Source organism: Photinus pyralis, unplaced genomic scaffold, assembly GCF_008802855.1.
Source record: "Photinus pyralis isolate 1611_PpyrPB1 unplaced genomic scaffold, Ppyr1.3 Ppyr1.4_LG7, whole genome shotgun sequence".
NCBI lineage: Eukaryota > Metazoa > Arthropoda > Insecta > Coleoptera > Lampyridae > Photinus > Photinus pyralis.
The window spans coordinates 13,376,265-13,396,204 of NW_022170738.1; the positions used below are offsets into that span (position 1 = coordinate 13,376,265).

The following is a 19,940-nucleotide window of genomic DNA, read 5'->3' on the forward strand; positions in this document are numbered from 1 at the left end:
TTTTTTTTGGCAGTTTTGTGCTTACAACTTGAAAACTATCACCTTTTCGAAAATAATCTTCCTATTCAAAATTAAAGTACATAAAATTTCCTACAGATTCCACTATTTAGTTTTTTTTCCTCGATAAACCGTTCGGGCTCGAGAGCCAGTTGAAAATTGGCATATTTCGGCTGTCTCCACAAAACATAGTTTTTTCGCACTAAAACCCTAAATTAATATTAAGCGTTGTCAATAAGTGAATTCCTTGCATTTACCTACTAATATTTGAATTTTATATGTGAGGGTGGTTTTTTCTCATTTTCATAACGTTCAAGGTGTTTATTGTAGTCCAGAATTGTATGAAAAGTTAATTTCTAAAGAACAACAGTATATCATATTATATTATTTATAATATACAGTGAATTTTTTTAAATGCGAACATAGGAGTTTGCATGCAGTGTAATTTCCCTATGTTCGATTTTAAAAAAAACACATCAATATATGAGATGTGCGCGGTTCACATTCCCAAAACGGGCAATTTGTGTGACTATGAACAGCAACTCATAGTCTTTATGATGAATAGTACTCGGTAAGATTCTTTTAATTAAGCCATGTGAGGCCATAGCAACTTTAGGATAAATTTTTCTTAAACTTACGATAACTTGACTTCACATGGCACGCGCTGACATCACAATTCATTGTGAACCAACCTTCAATTATTTGTAGGTCATGTGCACCTGGTATTCTACTAATTTGATGTATTCAATACATAAATGAAGAAAATAAGAAAATAAATAACGCAAACAATTACAATAAATGTTCCAAGTGCCCTCCTTGACATTCTAAGCAATAACCTAACCGATTTCGTAATTAAATTGAACGGCGGTATTTTTAAAAATGTGACAGCTGTCAATTGTATCTACTACTCATTTGAACTACTCAATAGATTGATGTGTTTTTTTTTAAATCGAACATAGGGAAATTATATTGCATACAAACTCCTATGTTCGCATTTAAAAAAAATTCACTGTATAATACTTATACTGTGCTATCTAAAACTATTCCCACTCTCTTCCGAACCAGATAAAGAAATCACAAAACCCTACCGTAGCATGTTTGGATAATTATTGTTGAATTTGGGAAAGTGGCGCTGTGGTCATTATTAATTTAAAAAATTCAAATGGCAAAAGGGGTATATTGATTTCCTATTCAACGGCATTATCCCTCTTGCTCCGGTGTTCTGAAGAATCATGTACCTCTACTCCTCGGAGTGGCGTTACCCCAGCTTAAATTTGTCTGCTATCAACTGAACCCGATTTATTTCTTTTTTGTTTACTAACCAGCGACAAAAAGCGAGTTCATGATTTTGGACTGTCCGTCCGTCCATCTGTGTAACTTTGTGAGGGTGTGTATGTATGTGTATGGGAGGAGAGCCTCGAGACTGCAAACGTAGGTCAAAGAGTAACGTACTCTTTGCGTAGGTACACGGTGACGTAATGGGCCTTGGCTCATCTGTGAAGGAGTGGGAGAGTTTTATACCAGACGGAACTGTTATAAAATCTTTTGAGGAGACCGATAGACAATGAAAAGTACGGATTTATATTTGCACAGAATAATAATAAAACAATAATAAAAGATGAGTATTTGCGGATACAGCCGAAATACGCCAATTTTCAACTGGCGCTCGAGCCCGAACGATTCATCGAGGAAAAAAACTAAATAGTGGGGTCTGTAGGAAATTTTATGTACTTTCATTTTGAATAGAAAAGTTATTTTCGAAAAGTTGATAGTTTTCAAGTTGTAAGCACAAAACTGCCAAACAAATATCTTTTTCAACTTCTTTTGTATTTTTTTCAATGTTGCGTCAAGAAATTTTGTTGGCAAAGCTCAGATTCGGATTCAGCACCACAAAAAACATATAGAATCAAAGAAATCAAAACTACCCCACAACCACAACTTTCCCGCTAGATGCCCGTTTGAGCACAAATGGCCTGTATTAGCTGGTTCTAACCTATTTAAAGAGAAAATTGTGGTGACAAACGTTTATAAATCATCGTACAAAATCCGTCGTTATCTCTCGGTCTAAAAGAGCTGGGCTGCTGCTGAGTTACAAATGACTTAGCGAAGATGATCTATGATTTCTTCTTGTGCAGAGGCGACAGTTTCGAGAGACGCATCATACCGTAGGAACACCTCAAGTAATGACGGGAAGTTATTCCTTACCAGAAAGGGGAAGGAGTGGTATAGCAACCACTGCGGGGCGAGACAAAGCCTCAGGTTACCAAACACCTATTTGTATTATTTACTTAATTCATTTTGCAACATTGTGCCTTAGCTTTGGATTTGGTAGCTTCCATACTCCGATAAAAAATAAACGCCATGGTTCGTCTCTTGAAGCAACAAGCTGTTTCCAAAATACAACGACCCCAATAAAGTGCCGAGTTGGAGCAAGTAAAACATTACTGTTTTTATGTAGCGATCTATTTCGATCCATCAATGATCGGATTTAGTTTATAATACGACCTTGTAACCCTAATAACACCGACAATTAAAAAAATTTACATTGATTTTAATTCTGTGAAATGAATATCTTATACAGGGTGTTCCTTTTAAGATTCATTCATTCTTTACACTGTGACTGCCAACTTTGTAGACCTAAATCCTTATCATATATCTCCCTGTAATTGAAAGCCAAAGAATTCAAAAAGGTAGAAACGAAAAATTTCATTTTCCTCTTTTTGGAATAAGTAAGGGAATAACTCAAAACAGACTGTTAGTTGATTATCCGGTTACCAAGCAGTATTATATCGTGCAGGTCTTCCCATTATGCAACCGGTAGAAGAATTAGATTATCATCTAAGAGGAAATCGTTACCTTTCAGTACGTAACGAATTTTTTTTTGTGAATTGCAATCGATAGCTATTATTTTCGAAAATAACGGTAACCGATAAAAAGTAAGAATGCTTTTGTGGTTTCCGTCCGGCATAAAATCGGTAACGAAAGTGATCCGTTACGTTTCAAATTGGACAATTTGAGCGTTCATTTTTCTTCCAATCTAAAATATAATCGGTCACATCTTCGCTATAACAATAAAAAAAAGAAAAGAAGCTAAAATATTACTACCATAGGTCAGGTATTTTTAAATCAAGTAGCGGCAATGACAATGACCCCCGTGCAGTAGTGTGGAACGAACAACATTGTTGCGTGAGGAGATGGGCGAAGTGGAATTACTGATCCGTAATGAGAGCAAAATGAAGAAACGTCCTCGTGGAAATAGCAAGATCGGCTAACGTTCGGCCTTGGAACAACCTTGCTGGGGTCAACGACGGGCAACGGGTGGTGAGGGCAGAGGGTGTCCATCTGGGATGCAAAAAAAGCGTGTAGATGTTATCATCAGCTCACCAACAAATCTTTGACTAATATCATCTTGGTACACACCTAATTTATTCCCACGAATTTTAAGTCTGCACGTATATCATTAAAAATGTACGCAATAGTTTTGGTCTATAGCCAGAAGCGACGAAGAGCTCGAGATCTTCTACATCATCTTGTAGCAAAGTCAAGTGCGTGTGTTGCTGATGGCAAATTGCAGGTTGGCTAATGAGGCCCGCAGCAGAGGTCAGTCGGCGCCAGTACAGGAATGCCTGATAATTACACTACAACTCTAACGGAGCGATGGCTTATATATGTACGATCATTTCTTCGCTACAGAAAATTGCTATTTATAGCCGTGATACGCGTTAGATCCAAACTTAAAAATACAACATCAATATCCTTACCATAAAATAAGATGAAATACGAGCGCCTTCGAGCGACTTCCATTAAAAGAATTCGGATGTCGCAACGAAATTGATTTAAACCGTGTTATTACGTCTTGAAGGTCGACTTCTGAAGATCTACATTACGGGGATGCGTAGGAGAAAATAATATTATTAAACACCTATCATAGACCGCAACCTTTACAAGGTCGATCATATGCAAGTTGAAAATCCTGCAAAATTAAATCATCACCAACGCAAAAGACCATTTCCACGCTTCATTGTTTTTATCGAACATCTGCCAAATGCGCACGCCTAATTTACATACTGAACTCAAATTTAGCACATTAAGTTCACCTGCAGGTGTAACAATAATTTAAAATCAAAAAACTTCATCAAGCACGATGGGTACCGTTCGATGTAATTAGTTTCACACTTCCTCTCCCATTCAGTAATTGGCGAATGTTTCGGAAGAGGAGGAGCAGGAGGCGCTCTTTTAATGGATTATGGAAACTTTAACCTAATATCGCATGCTATGTACACCGCGAGGCAAACTGTTTTACACAAATAAATGCGTAATCAACATTCCACACTAATTGAAGATAATCTTCGGAGATAATCGAAAAAAAAGGAAGGCGTAGAAAAGGTGATGAATACAAGATTCCTCTGCTAATAGTTTAATGGATCGCTAATTTGTTGTTATAATGGGAGCTGGGGAATTTTTTCATCTACGTTCCAAGTCAGTCATCGAGTCTTGGTCGAAATGTTGGGTAGGCGAAGTTTCGAACCGTATTGAAGTGAAGCTGCCACCTGAGTTTCATTTCGCAATCGTGACAGCAATGTATTCCTAATCCAGGAAATTCTTCCTAGGCAGTTCATATCAAAGCCCATTTTGTGCTTATATCGTCTCAGCTCAAATTTTTAGAATGGGAGTATGGGACCCGCACTTCTTGGTAGAATCAGATCGCTCCATGAACGTTATACCTGCAAAACGCGTTGGCGCTGAAAAGGCTTGGCTTCGAAACGTCCCATTCCGATCTGTCTTCGGTTACTGTTCAATGTATTCTGAAATTTTGGTAAAAGAATCCTTACAGCAATGGGCACCCAAACTATTTTCGTCCGCCCGATGATCCACATCTCCGGCTAGTTTTGACAGGAAAGCACTACTTAGTGACTTATGAATAAATTCTTGTAACATTTTAGATCACAGATTACCTGGTCTAAAATTAGTTGCTGTTTTGTGTATAATGGATATTCTACAGCGTGGAAATTTGGTCTGGAACACTGAATGTATTGTTGTGCAAACAACGTCAGTACACGTTAATTCGGTCTAAACACCGAAAATAATGACGGGACATCTTGTATACCTATGTTATTTAAGAGTACGCACAGATATGGTTTGTTTTATTTGAATTTGTATTTCCGTATTTGCTCTTCCTGTTAGAAATTTGATTAAATACGTAATTCTTGTTTTAATTTTATCGCTTTTGTAATTTATTCAATTTAGATAAGGTGTTAGAAATAAAGGGCTTAATAGAAACCGCATATTTTCTCCTGTATCTATTCGTTTAAATTGTCTAGCCGAACACAGCTTGTGAAATTTCCTGAAATTTTCTAGCTTTTGATTATTTGTGCTTGTGGGGATCATAAATGACCACCCGTGCTACGTACTCGTGGCCATTTTTGATCCCAACATGTCTACAGCTCGAAAATTTTTTAAAATACGAAGACAACTAGAAAACGAGGCTGCTGGCTGCCGTAGTTGCTAGTTTTCGCGGTGGTTGAAAAGCGTGTACATTTTTTAAGCTAAATTACGGGCAATCAGCCCCATTTGTTTTGTTGAAGAAGCAGTTTTTGTAATCATATTTTTATGAGGAATCTGTGCAGAGGAAGCAAGTATCGTCCCATAATAATGTGGTGGCATAAATGGTTATTCGTCACCCAATTTTCCTTTTCTGGGATTCTATGTCCGGTAAACAAATCCGTGAAAATGTGACTACACAAAGTCCGTATTTGTTGGACTCGCAAAATGAAGCATACGAATCAATGATTAAAGATGTCCGATTTCGTTAATAGGAAGCCATTTGGTAGGCGTTCACTAATCAGTAAAAAATGACGGGGGGGGGGGCATTCGGTACTGGGCTGCGTAAGTAAGCATTAACCGTAGAATTCCGAGTAAAAATTAAATTTTCAGTTAGCGATATATTACGTTAGCAAGGAAGCATCATTCAGTTCATGAGTTTGAGCTTTTTCTCGTAAAAGGGCGCAAGATATAAACAATTAGGTGATCTCGATAAAATTTCACTTCAAGAAAGGAATCGCAGTTTCGGGAAAACGCGAATAAATTAGAGACTCGTCCGGAAAGGAAATACTACGTTTATCCGAGGCGAGTTATAAACATTTTTACGTCGTGTGTGTCCCATGTGCATGGGCAATAATTACGTTGGTAGAGTTCAAGGTGACAGCTTAATAACAAAAAAACAATTATAATCTCAGTTGGACGTTTGTTACTGAAGGATAAATACGCGCAGTAATCTATGAACAAGATAAGAGCTTTTTGCCAAAACCAAAAGTTTGACATCGCTGTAATTTTTTTTCCTTTCGAAAAATTCCCTAAAAAGCTATTTAAAAATTTTTTGAAAGTCTGAGATTTCTACCCAGTGCTCAGCAGAAAAAGATTCAACGCGTATGCGGGTAAACGCTTGGGTTGCCAGCAGGAAAGGGCACCATCGTGAATCTGTTCTAAGATTAACAAGGTATATCGCGTTACATGTATTTCAGAATATGCGTGGGAATATCTTACTAGATTAGAATTCCATGTTCCCGAAGGACGACGATCGGGCGGAAGCCACCACGACCATCTCGGTGGCTGCGGAAAGAAGCGACGCTGTCTTCATCCACAACGGAGTTTAAGCAGTGCGATCTCCTTTCGCCTGTCCTGTTATCGGCGCTGGCCCTTGCCGACGACGTCATCCTGTTTGAAGATCGAGATGTGGACATGACCGCAACGAAATTGATGATAAGTATCGAGTTTGGCGTCAATTGGGCACAGCGCACCTGATGTGGACATGACCGCAACGTTGGACGCGCCCCTGACCCAAGGGTTGAAGGTTAACCCGAAAAAGTGCACGTCCATCAGCGCTGTGGCGTCCAGAGGGAGTCCGTGCTCCGATCCTAACCCATCTTCAACATCGACAGGCAGCCAATCCCTGTCGGTATTTTTAACACTTCTTTTTTTACGCAATCTGGAGAGAGCGCCGCTTCGCCCATAGCAAAAGTAAGCGATCCTACGCATCTATCTCATCCCCAGGATGGCGCAGAGTCCCGCTTCAATTGTCGGAAGCAGACCGTATGATCCGAAAGATCACGAAGAGGATCCACCTGAATCTCCACACGGGGAATCAGTGCCAGGGATGGAGGTTTGGGTTTGCCCGAACTACGACGCTTGATTCCTACCACTCCCTGTAAGTGATTCTCAACTTTGCGCCAATTTACTGTCATCTTGACTTTTTCCCTCTTGGGCATTAGACTTTGCTATGAAGACCGAAAAGCTCAAGGGAATGAAATCGTCCGGAAAGTCGTACACCACGCCATGCCAAGAGGATGGGTGGTAGAGATCGAGCCGCGTGTGTCCAGATCGTCAGCTGTTTAGCCTGGACCTAACGGTTCACCTTCCCAGCGAGTTAGTCATCTGCGACAAGGTGGCCGGGCACGCGGCTCAAAAATGCATCAAATTCACTTATATCGGGAAACGTTTTGACTTTTTCCTAACGAAATTGATGATAAGTATCGAGTTTGGCGTCAATTGGGCACAGCGCACGTGATCGGAGCGATTCCAGTATAACTCAATAGTATAAATCTGATCTCTTCCTAGCTAAGATGCGCTACGAACGAGCGGGTATAGTGAACTTCACAAAAAAATACCCTGATAATATTTTTAGGTTTGTAAGAAATAAGTTTGTGCTACTTATTAGCAAGAAAGACCTCTATTAGACCAAATCGAAGAACTGCAGAGCAGTAAGAGCACAAATATTTGTATGGTATGTAAAAACAACATAAAATATATGTTGCATTAAAATTTTTATACATGGTCATTGTATGCTCCTTTTATTCGTCCATCCGTCCGTATATTTCTTGTCCAAAATGAAGAGCTAGAAATCTATGTTGATATCAAGGAAAAGGTCGGATTCACCATATCAACCACGATGAAGACATCTTTTTTTGCATCAGATTTCTGTTCTGAACAATAAGTGTAAAGTGAAACCAATCACTTCTTAAATTGCCACAAGGCATTAATTTAAAGATCAAAACGCAAAGTTTTGATGGTTTTTTTTTTATAATTTTGACCCACCTGGAACGAAATTATTGTTGAGAATATTTGTACTTCTCTGGAAGCAGGATGCGAAACATGCTTCTGCTTCCTTGTATTATTTCAGACCACTACATTGTAACAAATTAGTTCGCTTCCAGTTTTGATGAGCGGAAAAAGTGCAAAAAAAGAATTGGCTCTTTTAAGATCGAAGCAAGGAATTACGACGCTAATGTCAGCACGGGATGCTGTAAATGAAATACACGCTCGGACATTAGCATAAACCGGTCGGATGTGTATGTGTGTATATATATTATTCAAGATCTAAAATTATACTACCGAAGAACAAAAACTTGTTCATGTTTAGCTGTTGGCTGTAAATAGATACAGTCGAGAGAACGCGCTCGTTGCACTCGCCAGGAAAAATTCTACATACATACATATGCAGCAAAACCTCCGAGTAACTATTTTAACCTCAATGGCTACCTGTTTACTATCAATTTTAGAACTCGTTCCGTAACGACGATTAGAGATATTATCGCTGGAATCACGCACGTAAACCATTCATTTTTCATATTCGCACGTTATCAAGAATCAACTGCGAACGACGATCTACCGTTGCTTCTGTTTTAAACACCCTGTATGTAGAAAACCGCCTTCGATCTTAAATTCAAACAATAAGCAGCATTAAGATATTTAAATGTCCAACTGTAACGGGATTAGATTTTCTTCCGGTACGAGCAAACACATGACATAATTAATGATCCTATAGTAAGCACACCGACATAGTTCTTTGGGGAGATGTTAAAGTAATCATATCACTTCCTTACCTAATGTGCTAGTTACTCTGACTCTCTCAGTGACTGTACACGGTGGTCCAGAGAGACTTTCTTATGGAAACACCCTTCATTTCAAGAGATAAAAAATTGACCTAGGTGTCTGAAGCTCAATTTTAAGGAGGACCTTAATCTCTATAGATTATAAAACGCCTGAGGTTGCAAAATCTACCAACTTAAATGAGCAAACCTCCAAAATCGTATGGGAGTCAAAAATAGATCAGCTCAAATGAACCCCATCCATTTAAACTGAAGATGCTCTGAAACCACATACTATACCTCATATCGACTCCCTGTCTCAATCCGATTGGGATTGGAAAACACCGTGCATTAAATAATAATTAATTTTCATTGATAAAAATAAATTACAATAGAAAAAATGAACACGACAGAGTTGATGAATTACACAATTGGATTCACGCTTGCTTCTTGAATAAGTCACGTCGCTAATTGAACGTATACGTACGTACGCACAATACAGTATTAATAATAATAACACGGTTCGCGAAACTATGCAGCTTAGTAACAAAAAGGAAACTGGCATGAGTGAATGCAATTACACAAATATGCACATTAATATACAATGATCTACGAGTCCGTATTAATTTTACGACAGGTTAAAATACTGTTAAATTCACTTTTATGTATATGTTAGTGTTGAGCGTAAATTGAAAAGTCAATGGACGAGTGAAGGTGAAGGAAATATGGATAAAGTGCAATTTATAACAAATACGTTTGCAAACAATCGAGCTGTGCGTTATGGCGGTGGTTTCCTGATTCTCGCACTGTAAATAAATATCTTTTATACATGTATTTACTGCGAAGGGAGAACTATGCGCATATATCATTGCAACAAGTCAATCATGCCATTCACGTGCAACCAGGAAGTAACTGAATCAACCGATTATTTAAATTAGCCATCCAAAAGGATCTTCTCAATTTGTCTCACGATCAACCTCTAAAAAATCAACATTAGCAATTCTGGCAGAAAATGACTGGTCCAAATATGCATTTTTCTCTTAGATTCGGTGTGAATTAGCAACAAATTGTTTGCGATTTGCCTCAAAATCCAATTGGGATGATACCAGCTAATCCCAATTAATTTGTCACAGCTCTGGCAGCTCTTGAATGTTGTTTTGGAGTTTTGGGCCATTTCCAAATAAGGCACCAAGTCGGTAAACAACGTAGAGAGCATGGGAGCTGCTTGGTCTTACAATCTTTCCACGATTACCATTCGTTACTTTTGAGATCGTGCACAACAGAAGGATCGGGTCGCGTTTACAGTAAGAGTCTCTAAAGTGATCACTTTAACGGCAAGGGTAGATAAAGTGAAACAACTGATTGCGAATTCTAATGACATTTGTCATTCTTGTTAAAAATGGGGCGCGAAGCAAGAAGTAAAATAAAATTCAGCACAGAAAACAATATTGTTTCCATGGAAACGACGGGAGAACCTGAACTTGATATTTTTTAAGTCACGAATTAGTGATTAAAGATGTCTGTTGTCGTTAATAAGGCCCCATTTTATAGGAATTAATTAAGTAAGAATAAAAAGGTGTTAGGGTATGAAGTTTTTTTTAATTCATTGCTTTTTAGGCTGCGGAAGCATTTACCGTACCGTACGTTCAGAGTAAAATTTTAATTTGGGTCGGTATCACAGTGTAGTTCAAGTATAATATAATTTTGTATTACATTTTCGTGTTACTAAAGAGTTGCTTTGAGGAGAATTAATCCGGGAAAGTTTTGGAGAAGAATTCTTTAAGTGAATATATCACTTATCACACCACAATAAAGAATTATTGTGCAATCGGACGAAATAGACACTATCGTGGAATACGCACGTCTCAGTATCATCAATTAAAACAACCGTGTATCAACCAACGACAAATTAATTAATCGCGGCAGAATGTTTCTTTTTCCTTACAATGAACTAATAAAAAAAAATTGCTTAACGTCGTTAGTGAACAAAAGGGAATTGAACTTTGTTTGTGTAATTCGTAATCATTTATTGATTTATTATCCCTCTCTTGTTCTGGACTCTCAACAGGCTTGCGCCCAATTACAGAGTGACCCGCATAAAGCTTTTTAGAGGTGCCTCTGCAGAAGGTCTTAAGTTGTTCTATACTACTCCGGTATTTACCTTACGAACTAAGAAAACTGCAGGAAAACCTAATTCGGAGTAACCGGTAGAATGCTCGGAACTGGTCTAAGGAAATTCCCATTTCTGTCACAGATGAAAAATTCTTACCTCAGCTCAGGTTTGAACACCCGACCTCCGGCTTTGTAGTCCAACGCTCTGCCATTGAACTACTTTTAGTGATCACTCTGTAGATCAGTGATTCCCAAATTGGGGGGCGCAAGGCACAGTAAAGAGGAACGCGAGATCCCTAAAGTACGAAAATGAAAAAAAGTCACCCTGTATAATAGATTGTAATTTTTTTTAATAAATACGAAAAATCAGTTTTTATTGTTAATGGAGGAAGGGAAGCGTGAGCAATTTTAGTTTTCAGAAAGGGGGCGCCATGGAAAGAAGTTTGAGAACCATTGCTGTAGATGGACACCCAGTATCTAGAAGCGTTTTAAGTTGGGCGCTTCGTTACGAAAAGTGTCGTACCGAAATTATTTATGATGGTTCTAGGAATTGAAGATAGAAAGTAAATGTATTTAATTAAATTACTCGAGTTGTGTTTCAGCCGCCGCTACCGTAAACAAAACCTGTAACTAATCCGCCATTTGCAACCGTTCCCGTCAAGATATTTTCAATTATTTTTGTTACGTCCGAAAGCTCTTGTCATTTAGAAGACCGAATTAATAGTTTAACTCCGTTAATTTAGATAATTTCGGTTCCCTATGTTAATTTAAAACGAGCATTAAAACTGCACGGTCATGCAGGTTTACGCCGTTATCGAGTTGATGAGCGACCTTTATGCCGACCTGTGAAATTCCAATTAACATTGAACCTTACTGGACTACCGACTTTAGAAATTTCAATCCGACCAATTAAGTAAGTGCAATTAACAGTAGGTAAATAAATGTGTTGCAGTAAACATTATCAGAATAAGTCGTGAGGGGCCTCAAAAGAAGTGCTTTTAATTAATTTAAATGGACTTCCGCAGCTGCACAGGTTTATTGCGTTCATTTAGCATTCACCAGTAGCCGCCCATCGTTCGCCCTTTAGAATTCCCGGGGCTGTCGATTACCGAGGCTTCCGAGACTTTTCCAAACCATTCCTTCCCCGGCCCTGACCTGGGCGGAAAGTTGCAGCATCCCGTGGTGGCGCCCCCGTTGACCGTTCCGCCGTTGTAACCGCTGCCGTAGAGTTTATTGAGTTAATTCTATTTTTTTTCCTTAATAACATTTTATTTTTATTAATTTTCCGTTTAATTTTAAAGCTCACGGGTTGCGTGGTACTGCACTCATGCACCGCATGGGTTGGGTTTGGTAGAATCACCATCTTGGAGAGGATGTTACACAGACGACCAGATGGCACACCACATACTATGTGAATGTCCCGCTTTAGCCCAACCGAGACGATCCATCTTGGGGGTATCCTGGCCGAACATGGCTACGATTAGAGCCGCCTCCCCTTCCATCATCCATAGGTTCATCTCGCCTGTTGGATGGCTTGAGTGATGTTGAAAAATCCATTACATACATCCAGAATCTGCCATCTTTAGCTTGGTTACTTCCCATAATTCCAGGATCAAAGTACCCTTCGACGGAAACCGGATTATATGGTTTCCTAATGGTTTTAAACTCGGTTTTAAATGTTCTAGGATATCCTTGTGAGGGAACTGTGTTCCTTCACGTTGTGGGTGCAGCGATATTGACGTTTGGTAAGCTGAAGTGTCGATTAAGGGGTGCCAATTTAACCTGTCTAGTAAAACCTAAAATCTGGGTGTTCCATCGAAAAAACTTACTTTAACCGTTAACATCTGCAATTTCTATTGATTTTGTTATAACGCCGATAAGATTATTATGGGAGCACCTAGTTCTTATTTTAAAAAAAGAGCCGAGACTGCAATAAAATGGAGTCCTTCAGTAAATTACAAGCTGTTAAACATTAATTGCATGTCCAAAGTAACAAATTTTGAGCGAGGTTCGAGTAAATGAAGTAATAAATTGCGCAATTAGACCATAAAGCGTGCAATTTAAATCCGGTGCATAGTATAAAATAAAACAAATATCATTAAAATTAGCGTTTAGCTTGTGAAATAGAAAGCAGAAAATGGCATTCTAATACTTCGCCAAATTAGAGGAGCTAAAAACTAGTTTAGTTTGTACAAAGCGGTTAATAAACCTACATTAAGACATACAAATTTGGCGCATTAAGCTAATGGTAACAACTGGTATCACACCCTGTCCGGCAAGGTGGACAACGCGATCTTACTCTTCATTTATTTAATTGTTCGTGAAATTACTGACCTGCCATTAGCCTTGCAATTCCAGCACACACTCGCATAAGATAATGTGCCGTAATTCCATAGCTGCCTCTTCTTTTGTTTATTTTCCTACATTTAACAGAATAATTACGTATAAATAGAAAAATTGTACTGGAATCTTCCAGTCTTTCATATTGGTTTTTGGCTTGCTTTTAAAGGTGACACTGAGAGCGTTATGATCATTGTCCAAACAATTGCGAATTCGACATTGGGAAGCGTTAATGCACAGAAGATGATGATGAAGGCAGCTGATTCGGTAAACAAATGGGTAAATGACATCACTTGAAGGCAAGCAATGAGAGAAAATTGCAGATAAATACATGTTGCGTTAATTGAATTTTGGTACGATGACCTTTATATAACAACACCAAGAGCTACAATGGCTAATTTATACCTTGTTTACAAAACTTCTTCGGGATGAAGTAAAAAAAAATTACGCCAGTCACGTAAAAATTCCATACGTTAATTAACGTGTTTTTTTGTGCGTTAGTTGTAATAGTCGCCAAATTACAGACGCCTTTGGTTTAAACAGTTTTTAATTCTGCTCAATTTTCAACCACCGTATCTGTAATCACTCACTTGCAGATTTGCTAATTTAATCAAGATGTCAAGTGAAAGCGAATTTTCTGGACGAAGAAAAATATGAATTGACAGATTGTACTTTTAAAGTCCGTATTTGGTCTTATTGTCTTCTTAGCCGAACTTTCCTCGAGTGAACCATGAAGAAGACATTTAAATCGGGGCATCTTAATCTGTATCTAGCGCATGTTTGACCGAAGAAATTATACTCTTTCTAGTCAAAGACTCGAACATGTTCCATTAAATTCACGAATCTTGACCTCCAGCGATATGACACCCTCCGTTAAATCCGCTTGCTCTATTTCTGAGTGTAGATGGAGAGCTTCTACTCAAATAGACGTGGAACTAACTGTCTTACATGAGTTGCTCAATTGCCTGTCTCTAAAGAAATGTTTTGGAGAACGCACTGCTTGGAATGTCTATATGGAAACACCCAGGAAAGATAAGGATATATTCAATGATATTTGATGCAAAGACCGTCAGCCGATAGTCTAAGTGTGATGTGTGCCAAATATATCCTTTTAAATCCCGAATATCGCAATACTAGTCGATTCGCAGTCAGAATATCGAGTTACGATCTACCAAATCGTGCTTATGGGGTGATATCAAACTGTTAATTTGACATACATGCATACCACGATACCTCGTGAACAGAATGTCCTTGGAACTAATGTTGATAATACAATAATAAGGCGGGAACACCCTCCTTACACCGACCATGGTGTAGAAAATTAATTCATGGAGCTACACTTTGGAACCTTTCCGTCGGATAATTTTTTCTTCTACTAATAGACGGTGAATGAAATTTTCTCGTGCGGTTACCTCCAATGATTATATAATTGCATTTATCACAATTTATGATTAACGAGTTTTATCAAGATTTAAATGTTATTTATGTTACTGCATAAAAAGCAGAAATTTTCCACAACAAGACACTTTACTTTTACGAATGCCTTTCCACTACGTGTGTTAACTATCAGTTCACCCTCGTTACGTACTCGAAATAGGAAGGTTTTAGTGTTACTGTAGCATACGCGTCAGAAACTCGCACTCCACGTGGACAATATTCCGTTTGTGTCAAACAATCACTACGAAACGTCACGTTTTAGCGATTTGTCCTCGACTGAATACCATTCTCTTAACTAACCACACCACACCACACCTTTTAGTGGCACTGGCACTTGCCAACAGAGAATCTTCGTATTAATAAACTTTTATCGACGCAATTTTGCTTCCGGTGGTTTTCACTCGTTTTTAATTATAAGATTTTTTTTGAGAACCCGTAAGAAATACTGTCCAAAAAAAAACAGTAACTTCCGCTATGGTAAAATCGGAACGAAATTCATTGCGCCAACCGAACGTAGGTTGCCTTTAAAATTTCTGTACCGAATTCCTCTAAAAAACTTTCCAGACTAGTCCCTTCCAATTAGGTGTTAAACTTGATCGAGCCGGTAAAAATTTGGGACTTACGTTCCCATTTTAAATTAGATAGTGAATTAGATTGGCATATCAGCTTCTTGAGCTAATTAAATATAGAGGCCAATAAAATAAATAACATTATTCTTAAAACAGAAGTCGCTATTCAAAGAGGGAATGCAAGTTGTATTATGGGAACTTTCAACAACTCTTTCAAGCTAGAAGACATTTTTTACGTCCGTGAAGTTGGCACCGCCCATTGTTCATATTAATATTATTTGTATGCACATCGTTTGTTTATCGTTTGTTTACGTTTGTTTAACTATTTTCAGCGTTTGTTTACATTTCCGTATGTCTTTTTTAAAAATTCAAAATGGGCGAGCTAACTTCACGGTGGCTCACCCAAAATCATAATGTTGTTAAGTTTGCAAGGCATTTGTTTATCGTCTGTGGGCGCGTAAACTTTACTGTCATTATATTATTTTTCATCACGATATGCATCTTTTTAAAAAATGTTAAATGGAAAATTAACTTTATGGTGGTGCAGCGACAATTCGCTTATGAACTCTACAATTGTAGCAGTAGCATGCATGCGGTGATTAGGTAAACGTAAAAGGCTCTAATAAATTAGTCACTGTTCTTCAAACAATTCTCTAATTTTCATATTAAAATGTACGATGGTACTTAGAACTGCCTACCGTTTTAATACAATGCGATAAAAAATGAGTTGCTGTCGAGTCACCTTTGGAATTTTTGTTTACATGGGAAATTGTACCACAGATTTAAATAGTAATAGTAATAGTTTTTTCCGCTCCCGAACGTTTTTTCCGCTCTCAGAAGTTTTTTTCTGCTCCCGAGCGCTTTTTCCGCTCTTGAGCTTTTTTTTCCGCTCACGAGCACTTTTCCCAAGCGCTCGCGATAAACCACTCGAGCACTTTTAGGAGTGTTCGGAACTCGCAAGCGGTCTCGCGTTGAAATTATGGATTCTACAGGCCACATTCTATAAGAAAATTTTTTTTCCGGGTCGATCTGAGACAAATTTTTTTTCGGGCCTCAAAAAAAGGCAGTGTATAACCTTCCTTTTTTACCAAAAATCGACCGCACCAAAATTTCTCGGGAAAACACTTTTTCTTATTAATTTTGGTGCGTAGAATCCAAAACAATTCGTACTTTTTCGATCAGACTGCTCAATCAAAAGTTATACACTAGAAACCAATTTCGAAAGAAAATTCAAAGGGCTGTTACTTTTGAACTAGTATGCCAATCTTGGAACTGTTTGAAATTATTGATTCTACAGGCCACATTCTATAAGAAAATTTCTTTTCCGGGTCGATCTGAGACAATTTTTTTTTCGGGCCTCAAAAAATGACAGTGAATAACTTTCCTTTTTTTACCAAAAATCGACTGCACCAAAATTTCTCGGGAAAACACTTTTTCTTATTAATTTTGGTGCGTAGAATCCAAAACAATTCGTACTTTTTCGATCAGACTTCTCAATCAAAAGTTATAGACTAGAAACCAATTTCGAAAGAAAATTCAAAGGGCTGTAACTTTTGAACTAGTAGCCCAATCTTGGAACTGTTTGAAATTATGGATTCTACAGGCCACATTCTATAAGAAAATTTTTTTCCCGGGTCGATCTGAGACAATTTTTTTTTCGGGCCTCAAAAAAAGGCAGTGTATAACCTTCCTTTTTTACCAAAAATCGACTACACCAAAATTTCTCGGGAAAACACTTTTTCTTATTAATTTTGGTGCGTAGAATCCAAAACAATTCGTACTTTTTCGATCAGACTTCTCAATCAAAAGTTATAGACTAGAAACCAATTTCGAAAGAAAATTCAAAGGGCTGTAACTTTTGAACTAGTAGCCCGATCTAGGAACTGTTTGAAATTATGGATTCTACAGGCCACATTCTATAAGAAAATTCTGGGCCGATCTGAGCTTTTTTCATACAATTAGAACGCGCGTCGCTCGAGCGGTTTTTTAGAACACTCGATCCATGATGAGTTGCTGTTGAGTCTCCTTTGGAAGTTCAAGTTAAGTACAATCACAGATTTAAATATACTATTTAAATCTGTGGTACAATTTCCTACGTAAACAAAAATTCCACTTCACGGACGTGACATTTTTTATTTACTCTACTAGTGTTAAAATTATTTGTGAAATGTGTTTTAAATTAAAATAAATAAAAGTAGTTTTATAATAGCAATCAAAATACAATGCGATTAAAAATGAGTTGCTGTCGAGTCACCTTTGGAATTTTTGTTTACATGAGAAATGGTACTTAACTTGAACTTCCAAAGGCGACTCGACAGTAGCTCGTTTTTGATCGCCCGTTATATAAATGTGACAACGGAAGTGTCATTCATGACACACACGTCTATGGTTTTGAAAATTGCAGAATAAATTGAAGATGTCATACTTTATGCCCAACTCTCAGATCTGACATGCAAAAAAGGCTCATAGGATACAAATTGATTTGGTGTATAAAAACAAATTCACTTACCTTGTACAACTTTTGGCGCTTTCACTTACCCGTCATCGTCGTCGTTGTCCTAATTGTTGTAACTGCCACGGGGGCGCTCGGGTTCGATTCCCGGTCAGTGCAACATTTTTAAATTTAGCATTTGTACATTTCGCCAGACTAATGCTGATCGTTTACATAGGAAGTCACACAGGCCTGTAGGGGTTTTTTTTATTAAGGGGAAAGGTATTTCCACATTATGTGGAGTCAGTATTTTCGACGCAAAGCCGAAAATTTTAAATATCACACGAATATTAAATCTGACTTTGAACCTAAAATTTCGAACTCAAAACATCTCGACATTTTACCACAGGATTTTAATGTGCCCCTTTCAGGTCTTCATAAAATTTAAATAAATTTTAAAATGTCGACCAAGGACCCGCGAAAGTATTTTCAGACAGTCATGTCAAAGCGCGAGGGGGGGGGGGCACCCTACCAAAGTTATTGAAAGCAACTTACCTTCAGGTACATACTAGAACAATCTTCCCCGAGATTAACGCAAAAAGTTACTCACCTCAAACCAGGCCTAATACAAAAAATTTAAAAAAAAATAGAGCTTTTAAAACATTCAGGTTCCTTAATGGCTAGAGATTGCCAGAACAATCTTAAACAAGTATTTTGTCAATTTCATTTTGTAATCCAGCGAAATAAATAATTACCATATTATTTAATCTGACGACATAATTATGTGGTACGCTTAGACGGCACCTTTCCCACCCCTTTACATTAGTGTGTATAATTTATTGTGTAGTACTGATAAATAATTATTTTCAAGCAGTATACAAAATAGCGAGTGATACCAACCGTTTAAAAAACCATTACAAAATAACAGCGCATGTTATTGAACACTAAAACCGCACGTTATCTAACGAGTAAAGGCCGCGGCAAGTATTCCGAGAGGGAAAAAAATGCTAAACGCAAAATTTATGGCATAAGCACATAATAAATTGCGTTTTCTTTTCGTTTTAACATATTGTAGCAGATCCCACCCAGCAAGCGCAAGTCAGAATCAAAAAGGGCCCTCATAAAAATTAATACATTCGATCATTACTAAGTCGTAATATATTATCCTCGGGGCTTCATCTCGACTAATATGGTATATACGGCGACCATTTTAATGTCGCGAATAGAATTTTCAAAAATCCACTTACCCTTTAACTGCGTACTGTCAATCGCGAACATATTCAGTGCGAGAAGTTGTAAAAAACGATTACAGTTGAGGGGCATGGGAGAATGTTGCAAAAGTGCGCGAAATTCCTTAAGCATCTGAAGTGCGGCCTCTTGAAATGTTTCCATGCTGAAATATATGGGTATAAATTAATAAAAGTGACCTGAATTACATATACGCGTAATTATCTATTGTCTCGGTTTTGACGATAGATACCCAAAAAATTGATCGACGCAAAATATGATAGTGGGTCAACTTCATTTAAATTATAATAACGGTGTCGGCAATCAAAAGTAGCGGTTTCTTCTTCATGGGTATTACACTACTATGATGGGACCAATTATAGATTCTTACTAATGATTAAATTGATTCTCTTGCCGGGAATTTTGAAAAACAATGACCTTAATCGGCAATTACACATACCGACATTATTGCTGAATGGGGTGCCTATTCTATGAAGTTCTTCTAAAAATAGTAATAAGCGTTTAATATTTATGTGTGAATGTTGCAACTTTTCTGGGAATTTCAATATGCAATAAACGTGGTAAGAGATGGAAATGAATAAATGGCGGAATAAGCGATTGAAACCACTTTACACGCATGACATGTTTTACCATTACTATCCTAGAAAGCAATAAGCTTCCTTGAAATATCTGCCTTTATTCGCAACTATATTTTCTCGCGACTTTGTGGTTTGCTAACAGATTGCTGTTTTGATAGATTGATTTACCCATATAAGCGTACTTATATACGACGCGACGTGATATATTACAAATAAAACTAAATTTAACGCGATTTGTTAATAAATCAAGATCGTACTGCATAAAACCACACTCTTTACGACGTTGTTCTGCACACAGTGTTCATTAGGCATCTATGAAGAACGGCTAAGTCTACAATTTAGACTGTAACTGTTGCCATCAACA

At 37.8% G+C, this 19,940-nt stretch overlaps 1 protein-coding gene across 2 annotated transcripts in view; it reads right to left on the bottom strand.

The window, feature by feature from the left end:
• LOC116175617 (telomerase-binding protein EST1A-like) overlaps positions 1-19,853 on the bottom strand; it is a 35,651-nt gene extending 15,798 nt beyond the window's left edge. The window contains exons 1-2 of one of the 2 annotated variants that reach the window (XM_031493835.1): positions 19,834-19,853; positions 18,998-19,143 (exon numbers count right to left, since the gene is read on the bottom strand). In XM_031493835.1, coding sequence (XP_031349695.1) covers positions 18,998-19,143; positions 19,834-19,838 — 151 coding nt within the window. In that variant the 5' untranslated portion in view covers positions 19,839-19,853. Of the gene's footprint in view, positions 1-18,997; positions 19,144-19,437; positions 19,612-19,833 lie in introns of those variants that run through there. The other variant, XM_031493834.1, reaches the window with a different exon arrangement.
• Between the last annotated feature and the right edge of the window lie 87 nt (positions 19,854-19,940).